This window comes from Halyomorpha halys, unplaced genomic scaffold (genome assembly GCF_000696795.3).
Source record: "Halyomorpha halys isolate HHAL.00 unplaced genomic scaffold, Hhal_1.1 Scaffold1043.1, whole genome shotgun sequence".
NCBI lineage: Eukaryota > Metazoa > Arthropoda > Insecta > Hemiptera > Pentatomidae > Halyomorpha > Halyomorpha halys.
In genome coordinates, this window is record NW_027106205.1 from 100959 (window position 1) to 111726 (window position 10768).

At 26.5% G+C, this 10768-nt stretch overlaps 1 protein-coding gene and 1 long non-coding RNA gene across 7 annotated transcripts in view; both read right to left on the reverse strand.

Annotated features, from left to right (window-relative positions):
• The window catches only part of LOC106688041 (uncharacterized), an 8216-nt gene extending 6073 nt beyond the window's left edge, over positions 1-2143 (reverse strand). For both annotated transcript variants that reach the window (XR_001344272.2, XR_001344271.2), the window contains exon 1: positions 2024-2143. This is a non-coding gene — a long non-coding RNA (uncharacterized lncRNA). The remainder of the gene's footprint in view (positions 1-2023) is intronic.
• A 2231-nt stretch (positions 2144-4374) lies between these two features.
• moody (G-protein coupled receptor moody) overlaps positions 4375-10768 on the reverse strand; it is a 112739-nt gene continuing 106345 nt past the window's right edge. For 2 of the 5 annotated variants that reach the window (XM_014432306.3, XM_014432308.3), the window contains 2 exons: positions 10472-10633; positions 4377-6371 (listed from right to left, as the gene is read on the reverse strand). In XM_014432306.3, the coding sequence (XP_014287792.1) occupies positions 6268-6371; positions 10472-10633 (266 nt within the window). In that variant the 3' untranslated portion in view covers positions 4377-6267. Of the gene's footprint in view, positions 6372-10419; positions 10634-10768 lie in introns of all 5 variants that reach the window. The other 3 variants (XM_014432307.3, XM_014432309.3, XM_014432310.3) reach the window with 3 other exon arrangements.

The following is a 10768-nucleotide window of genomic DNA, read 5'->3' on the forward strand; positions in this document are numbered from 1 at the left end:
TCTTTTGATATTTATATATAAAGCAAAAAGGGAATCCAAGAAATCCATTTTATAAAAAATAATGGAAGTAATAATATCAAAGGAAAGTATGTATAGTAAAATAAATAGGCAAAGTGGGGATAAATAAAAAAAAAAAAAGTAATCAGATCAATGCTAAAACTTATTAAGATTTACCCTCGTGAAAAAAATAGTATAAAACTCACTTAAACCAAACTCGTGACAAATTTTGATCAATGGCCGAATAATAACTTAACAAATTATTTGTAGACTAGAAATATCTAGTTATTTTCAATCATTGTTAAAGTTTAAAAAAAAATTATTGCATCAGCTTCATAAGAATTTTTTTTTATTCTTTGGAATAATAAAGAACTGAAGAAAAAAAAAATTAGAAACATGGAATTTGAATAGTGGTAAGCAATTGAACATTTTATTAAAATTATATTATGAAAATCATTAGTGAATCCATAATAAACAATCCAAATAAAATATTTCCATTCAAGGATTTGCCTAATTCAAGTTTTCATAAAAATTTAGATTCAGGTGTCAAGACTTCCTGAACAACTTTCAATTATTTTCTGTAAATCCTTGGGTATATTATTATTATTATTATTATTCTGTTGGTGAATACCTTAGGAAAAGATTCAAGAACATAACTTGTGAGATAATTATGTTCTATAAATATTGGAGCAGAAACTGATTAAATCAAATTTATTAATGTCCACAAGATCTCAAAAGGATGGAAAAATGTAACAGACTGGTATAGTGCGAATAATGTTAAATGTTTTGTATATGTGAGCTTTCTTCTAAAAAACAATAATAAATTAGAAGTAACAAGCACATTTAAGTGCCCACTTCTCTCTCCAGAGTTATTCATCTAAAAAGTACTTTTGAAGTAAAATATGTATACATATTTTGTTACAGATGAAACAATAAAAAATTATAAATTCATTTATTTACTAAGATGGAAAACTTGTAACATTAGACATTAATGATGTTTTAATATACACAAGACAAAAATTTTTACATAAGACATATTTTGTATAATCCTAAAATTGATTTTATCTTGCATACAAAACAGCAATGGAGAATTTTTTTCCAAAGATTATGCTTGTATTTCTCTTGAGATATTTCCCAATTCTGATTACAAACAGATTCTATCATTACTCAATTCTAGGGAACTAATTTCAGTAATAATTCCATGTAAAAATATTAATCTTGCAGTAACTAAATTTTGATAAAACTTGCACGATATTTGTGATTATTGCAATAAAAAATGGATCTATATATTTTGTTCTTCATAAAAAACTATATCTGTTTTATATAACTATAATTTATGTAAAACAGATATAAGTGCATTTGTGTTTTTTTTTTTTTTTGTTTCTTGATTTGTATGACTCAACAAATTTAAAATTTCACAAAAATGTGGTAACTACAAACACTTATGACCCTATAAAAATGTGCTCCTCCTCCAATATAAAATATTTTAATGGCACAATTTCGCCAGACACCCTGTGTCTTCTAGGCACAACTGGTGAGCTATAACTATAAACAGTAACAAATTTAGTTTACAAGAATAAATAAATATCATATTATCAAAATAAAGACAGTATTATTAATCAAAATTAACATTAGTATTCTTTTTTATTCTAAATCCTTTATATTAATATAAACCAGCATACTATTGAGCACCTACAGAATGCATAAGCTGTAGGTTGGGAGGGATCATTACTTTTTAAAATTTCTTATAAAAGTAAATGTATTTTTTAAAAAAAGGTATTACCATAATTGAAAAATAGAGTTATAAAATTAGGTAACTGAAAGATGAAACTTCCACAATGTTAAAATTTTTGTTAGAATATTAAACCTTAAACCAAGAATCAATTATTATATAAAAGAAAGATAATCTGAGTGTGGTCGAAAAAACTCAAATAGGAATTAAATTATTTACTATGAGCCAAATATACTATTTGAGTTCTTTTGACCACACCTGGACCAGTAAACTTTAGAAACAATAAATACTTACAACCAGTAATTAAATTGTAAATGGATTTTGTTGGGGTATTTCTCGATAAATATAAACATTTTTCACAAGTAATATTTTGTGATTTAAGTTTTAACTATTAAATGCCAACTGAGATTTAGTCTGAAACCATAATAACCAGCTGAGAAAACAAATGAAGATATTCATATTTAACCATGAGCAAACATATACATTTCCTAAATATTCTTATATATGTCTAAAGATTTATTTTTTATTTCATATTAAATTTGAAAGAAATAATTCATAGTTTTGAGCACTATACAATTTGTATGTAAGAAAATTATGTTATATACTTCAATATGAATAACACTATCCACATAACCAGTAGGAAAATATTTAAATCATTTATCTTATTGTTTGGCAATGATATTTCAATTAGATCCTATACCTAATAGATCTTATTACTTTATTTACTTCTATTGTGAAATGAAATAAAAATAGATATTTATTATGGGATTGACTTGCTTCTAAACTCACTTTTATAGGACTATGATTTAATCAGAATATTTATTAATAACTATTTACATTATTTAGTAATAATAATTTTGGAACAAGATTATGAGGATAATTATAAAGAAGCCCACTTAAATCACATTCTACAAAAGGAAATGTATAATTCAAAGCTAGATTTAATGAATAATTTTAATAAAATTCATTAATTAGGCTTTAGCTGAGGATAAACAATTTTATTATTCTTGATACTTTTTACTTCAGTTATTGCTATATGTTTCAGAAAAACTATTCATAATCTAGTTCATCTTCATTTAATGTCTATCTTATATCCTTCTTACTTTATAGAAATTTGTTCAAGTTATAAAACATTATACTATCAATAGTTCTATTTTCTTGTTCTCTCTATCTACTAGTCATTTATTCAGAAAAATTGTCTCAAATATAGATATAAATAAAATAAAAAGTATTAAGGGTTTTCCTTGACAATAAAGAAATAATAATTGAGTAAAATTTAGACTATAGTAGTTCAAGCGAAAAAAATAGAGTGCAATATCTAATCATATTTTCTAATAACAATCGAATAACCCTTCCATTAGTAAATCTTCCTTAAAATGTATTAAATTTTTTGGTTCAATAGTTGATAAAAGTTAATAATTTTGACAAGTAATTTTAGCTGAATGAAACATACTTCTTAGTTTTGGGGTTTTACTTAATGAAACTCCATCATTAAGTAAAAACTCAAAATGACAATTTTTACTGAAAAAAATGTTCTCTAAATTGTGCCATCAATAAATTACTGCAAATTTTATGAAAAATTACTAAAAATCTTTATATAACTTAGGTAATTAAATCTCTAAAATGAGCATATTGTGTAGAATGTAGATAATCAGCACTCGTCTTCGTCCTTGTTAAAGATTTTTGGTTCTTAGAGTATTTGGGAAGATTGCAGCACCAATGGGATACACATCAGTAATTATATAAATAACACTTTTTGTTATACATGCACACATACATACACTGCATGACATTTAAAATGTCTATATTTATTACCGCATATTGTTATTTTTTATTTATTTAAGACATAGAGGTTTTAGGTTCTATTGGATCAGGAGAGATCAAAACCTAAATTTGTGAAAAAAAAATGCATTTGATCACTTTTACCTCCAATCCAAGGAAACTGACTAATATCATATGAACATTGAATATAAGAATGTTTTCCCATTTTTAGAACCACTGTGACGAAATGATCCAAACTTCAATAATCACCAAACTTCAAAGGATTTATTTTCTGTCCTTTGTGGAATTTGCTAGTAAATTTGAGTACTATGGATTGAGTAGTTTAAGACAGTGGTAATAAGAGATATTCATACACGTATTCATTTTTATATATACCAAATAATACTGATTATTCAACAGGTTTTCATGTTATGAAGTATTCTCGACAACTGAGGATCCCATCTACACTATCCAAAATAAAGAATTAAAGTTGAAATAATGCAAAGATAATTTTGATCTATGTTTATTGTTTATAAAGAAAACATAATAACCATTAATGGGGCTGTCCAACGTTAATCAATTTTGTGATGAGAAATGGACCTCCTTCCTTCCTGCATTATGATTATGATTGATCAAAATGTTCTTTCCTTAAATTCCATAAGCTTGTTCGGTATGGAGATAAAAAAAAGTGAATATTGCTGGTTTTACTTTACAATGTTGCTCTGCCCCTGTACTATTGTTATGTACATTGCTTTATTATAAGTATATAACTTTTTTTTGGAAGAAAGAGGTGAAATAAATAAATCCTAATTTCCTTTGGATTGTTTTTAATAGAAAATCTAAATGAATCCAACATAATAAAAATTCAAAAAAAAATATATGATATATTTACATGATTATGATAATTCTAACAAATATTTTATAAGATATGACTATTATAAACTTTGGATTTACAAATAAATATAAGTGAATTATAATTAAAAGTGTACTTAGAACATAGTAGTAACATTCTTTCTTAAGACTAGATGAATATTTGTCTAAACTTTGGTCTCTATAATAATATTTGGTAGTAGACAAAATATCATTTTTTTTTTATATTATAAAATTTCTAAACCTATAAACAGAAAACAAGAAACAATGGCACATACAACATAATGTAAAAGAAATTGCATAATACATATTTACATTTCATAATTCAACAGGTGAGTTGTCATTTTCATGTTATTTTAGCAAACTTTGTTGAAAGCAATACTGGTATTTCAGACTGAATATTTTACATGAAAATGAATAAACTGAGTAGACATTTTAAATAATCATCTCTTATCACAAACTATGTATAAAAAAAAATTAATAAGTAATAAAATAGCTTTAAAGAGATCTGGCAATATGCTTCAATATAAATTAATAAATGATTCTAATATTTTTTAACTTCATCTATTTACTTTACATACTATGTCATGATAATGAAGAAACATCAATTTTAATAATTTTTAAATACATATTTTATCAAATATCTGGTTACAAGTGAATAATAATCATATTGAGGCAAAAATTTCAGAATGAAATTTTGTTTCTTCATGAAATACTCTACTTTCACTTAAAAAAAAAAAAATGTACGTCTCAACCAAAACCATTACTGAATAGCACTCCCTCTGTAATCCTGCACCTCCAGCAGGAATATATATACTGTACACTAGGTATTTTTATGTTATATATGATTTCATTGCAAGTATTTTTAGTAAAAGGTATAGCTTTGCAAGTTTAGTTTCAGTAATTTAACATTATCATTAAATAACTAACCAAATACCCCAATCTTGCATTTGCTTGGTTAGTGAGAGAGTACTGGATATTTTATGAAGTAATATTTTGTATAAGTATCCACTTATCATTTTTTAAAATCATTATGTTGAAATACTATCATTATCAAGGATGGTATTCTATTATTAACAAAAACATACAAAGACATTATTCTTGTAATGATATCTCATTTTTTTAAAAAATAATTTTTCATCCAAGGGAAAGTAAAAGTTTTAACACTCACTGCTTACACATTTTAAATAATATAATTTTATCATTATAAATTGATATAATTCTGCTGGTCATTGTAAAGTAGTTTGATAAATATGTTATAATAATTTATGAAGGTAACAAATAATAATAATACTTGTATCAAATCATTTTCCAAGGACTAACAAAGTTTTATAAAAGCATATTGTAAAAAAAAAAAAATAAGAACAAAATGATCAGAAATCCCAATTCAGTCAACAAACCACAGAAGAATATGTGTACGAAAGTTTTAAGTAAATACTTATTAGAAACTGTTAATACATTTTTAATGTTTCATTCAATGATTTTTTTTATTTTATGTTTTTTATAAAACACAAGAAGCGAGATCTGTTACTATTTACATTAAAAATATTATTTTAAAATGTACAAAAGATAAAAGAGAAAATATATTTATATAAATAGCAGAATATTACATATTAATATTTACAATATAAAAACGTTCTGAGCTCAGTTTGCTACTAGTATACTTATGAAAAATTAATAAAGTAATTACAATTTTGTACAATGTTGTTTTGTTTTAACATTTAAATTATTTGTGAGATTGGGCAGTATGCCTACATCAGATGATTCAGATCTTATGAATTAAAATTATTTTTTATATTACAATGGAATAGTTGTATGAAAATTATAAGGTTTGAGTATTATTTCATACTATCCACAGTTTTCTAAAATATTTAAATATTTTTTTCATTTCTATTTCTATGCCATTCTTAGAGATGTCTATCACCTATTTCCGGCATATCTTGTAAGTGAACAGGAGTCAATGCAATTGAAACTTGTGACACTATTGTCTTACTGTCCTCTTTGGATTTACCTGAAAAGTTTCGATCCAAATAAAATTAATGAGAGTACCTTGAGTTTTAAAAAATTAAATAATACATGTTTTGTTTGGTCAATTTTTTAAAATAATAATTCAAACAATTAGAATAAAACAAAACATATAAAAGAACCTGAAGGAATAATGAAAATAAAAGTGCATGTTTTAGAAAAAACAAAACACTATTTTGTTGTGTCACTAATTAATTGTAACTAAACACTTTTATGAATGAACATTGGGGTTATGCTACCCTAATGATTTTTAAAGGGCTGATGTAGATCAGCTAGATTGAATTCAGCTGATTGGTAAGAACATGTGGTTAAGTGATATGAATATTACAAATGCTTTTTTTTTTTTTTTTTTCCGATCCCTCAAATACAGAAAAACATTAAATTAATTAGTTGCATAACGTATGGTCACATAACTCAGATTAGATAGTGTTGGTACTTGAAGGTATACGGTGAAATATTTAGGTATAGCTGTGGTTTGAATGGTCCATTCTATGAGAATGTACTATAGAAGAAATTGGTGGTGAGGAGCCTCCGGACAAATCTTTGAGGTAGGGGTTTGAACAAATGTCTATAATAATAGAAAATGTTTTCAAATTTTAAATTATACTAATACTAAAACTTAAAATAATTACACAGTTTGAGGAACTGCCCTAGCTTCCTCGATTCTTCTAATATATCCCACATAAACTGGAATTTAGTTGTATATAATGATCAAAGCAATTTACATCAATTAAAGAACAGCATGTTCACTACAATCCTAGAAACTAGGTTTGTAAATATGAAACCAAAATTAGCCCATAGATGACGACACTACCTGTCAATTTATTAATGTTCAACTGCATCATTGCAGCCAATCTTGTTTTTGACATCTAATAAAGATTTTCAAATTGCAACAATATAAGTTTTATACACATGTAAAGTTCTTAGTAATGTTGAAGATGTTGAATTTTGCAGCTGAAAAATACTTTTTGAGAACAGCATTGATTTTCTCTTACCATGAAGAAAACGGCTGTACAATCACATCAAATGCTAGTCAAAGCTTTTGTTGAGCATGCTCTTGGTACATTGCAGTGCATTGAGTGGTTTAGAAAATTGAAAATGAATATTATCACATACGAAACTAAAAACATGGAAGACTATCAAAAAGGTTTGAAGATAGCGAATCGCAAGCAATGTTGGATGAGAATGACGCTAAAATGCAACAAAAACTTGTGGATTAATTAAATGTGACACTAGAAGCCATTTTCTCCCATTTTAAAGTCATAGGAAAGATCAAGAAGAAGGGAAAACAGGTTTCACACAAACTGAATGGAAGACAGTAAGAAAACTGAAAACCATTTGTGAATTCTGTATACATAATTTTATTTTAAAAAAGAAAGGCCCAGGCATTATACAGAGAATCCATCCAATTGAACAGTAGGGAAAGTATTACAAATATTTTAAAGAGGAAATTACTCGCTTAATCAAGTAGTTCAAGAGATTATGTGAGGTTTACAAACTACTGTAGGACACAATAATTCTAAACTCAACCAGATTTGAATTGATTTGACAACAACATACATTCACTTTTTGTAGTTTATAATTTTAAAGTAAACTTATTCATTTCCAGAAAAAAATTAACTATATTTCCTAATTTAATTTCTTTAAAATACATCTTAGTGTGGATACAATTGATATGCACGATACAATTTACTTTAAAAGATGTACTGTTCCTTCAGGTTCTTTTAATAGTTACAAATCAGCAAAATAAAATACCAACACCCATGCTGTTGTGTCTAAATGGTTTATTCATGATGTTCTTTCAAGCATTGTATACACAAAATTAATAAAGCCAGTTCATGCTAAAATAAAACCAACACCATTAATTAAAAGTATTTTTAATCTTCTTGCCTTGTTTTTAATAAGCATATATATGATTTATTTTGGTCAAAAACTAAAATATAAGTTCTCTTGAAAGTGAAGTAAAATTATTTTAATTTTTCTCTTTCTTTTTATTCCTGAAATTACTTATAAGTTTAAAAAAATTCAGTGATAACTCACAAGATATATTTTATTATATGAATGAATTGTGAAGTAAAATATATAAAAATAATGGAATAAATATAATACAAATATCTTCTTCAAAATTTAAAGATTAAGTGAACTAGGCATGGTTACTCAATTAATTGTTTATTCCTGTTTCAATATATGTAAAAATAAATTATAGAACCTATTAATTCCATACAAGATTCAGTCAAGTTACCATATTGCATCTCAATAGATAACATACATTTCTTTTTATATTCCATTTAATAAATGGAATAACACTGGAAGCTCCAGTGTTCTGAGATTTCTTTATGTCACATTTTATATCAAATATCAGTTTTTTATTTACTCCAATCTAGAAAGAATTTTTTTTTTAAATAAACATTTTAAGCAATAAAATGTTCAAATTAAAATTACACTAAAATTTTCCTGATGTAATAAAAGTTCTTACAAAAGTCATATCACATCTTGAACACCAACTTATTTGTGTGGTGTAGCATAGGTAGGGCAAAGGGACACTCACTCATAGTGGCACTATAATGGGGGAAGTAAAATCCCAAGATTAAAAAAAAAATAAAAGAATTATTTATCCAATTGGAGCATTCATTAGTATTGGATGGTATTATGAGATTCAATATAGTTTGGATTAAAAATAACTTCCCTTAATCTAACTATACTGCTCCTAAGTAATAATAATAAATAATGTCGGATTTCAATATATGTTTTCATAAATATAATTTTTACCCTAGGTCTTTGGTAGCGATTTGTGTTGATAAGAAACAAGCAAAAATATATAACTGAATAAAAAATAACCCTGAATAACATAGAGATGGCGGGTGATGTACTTTTCATCAGATTTAGCTGATTTATTTGGACTTTATTCAGGCCCATCTTCAGCCAAATGAAGACTTAACACATTATAAAACTGTGTTCATACTGTACTCTTTGTGTTGCATGCTAGTGCAGCAAGTGAAAAAGCATGCTTCATATCTTGTTCACTCAGTAGATTTTTAGAGGATGTGATAAAGCATGTTTAGCTTAATTGCATTGTTAAGGGTTTGTCTACCTAGTTCTAAGCCTTAAGAGGTATATGGTTCGGTAACAACATGAATATTTTTTTTAGGGAATGATAGAAAAAAAATATTTTGAAGCTAATTCTTAAATATAGATATAATCGAAATCATAAATTAAAATTTTTTTTAGCATTTTAATGACTGAAACTTGCATATATTCTATCTAGTAAAATATTATCATCTCGATTAGTGGGAACAATCTACTAAGACAGTGTGAAAAGGAGATAAATCATACTACTAAAACAATATAGAGTGGGTAGGGTATAACCCATGCTGGACCAGTAAGCTGCAAGAGCACAGTGTAGATATAGCTTAAGATATGGAATACTCCAGATTTTTAGATTTAGTAGAAAAAAAATCTCTTTGCAGCTAAATATTATCATTGTTCTATTAAATTTCATATTCATAATAGTACTATAATTTTTAAGGGCTGAGGAGGAGAAGAGGTGCTACATGCTATACCAGTGTTAATTGATTACTTGCTTGGTGTTCAAAATGCAATTTCTGTTTTTTGGTTTAATTTAAATGAATATTGTAGTATATAGTTTATTGCAAAAATGATTCAAACCAATACCTAAGCTTTAGGAAGCATATTTTAATCATTGATCTTAAGGACAACTGCTAATGCAATCTCAGAGGATTATCATACTCATTCTGACCACCAAAATACAGGTGTACGTAGGTGTATCCTACAGTGTTTATGTAGATGGTAATGGTAGATGTCATGGCATAAAAAATAAAATAAAATGAATCTTTTAACTATTTGTAGTGATAAGCTAAATGATGTTTCATAATACCATGCTGAACCATTCATTAAACTAGTACAAATTAAATTAGAATCATTGTCAATCAGATTATCATTAACTGAACTGGCAAAAATAAATCAGACTGAAATGAAGAGATCTAGGGAGTTGTTAATGAAGAAACAGGACCTACAAGATTTGCATGCTTTTGACTCACGTTGCTACGACGTTGTTGTGAAACTGACCTCCGAGGCTAGATCCTGCTGGTGTGAGCGATAGTAACCTTGGCCTCTCGCACATCAGGACAGTCTTATAGGCCTGTCTATATTGTGGGTTCATGATTACGTAAATGATGGGATTTATACATGCCGACATGTAGAGTAAGAGGTAAGAAATCACATGCATCACTGAAAATTTCAGAAATTAATTAAAATAGTACATTACATAGAAAGGTTTAAAATATATATATATTTAATATTCAAAAGTTTTATTAATTGTACTCTTCACTTCTTTCCCTCCTGCCAAAAAAAAGAGCAATAGTA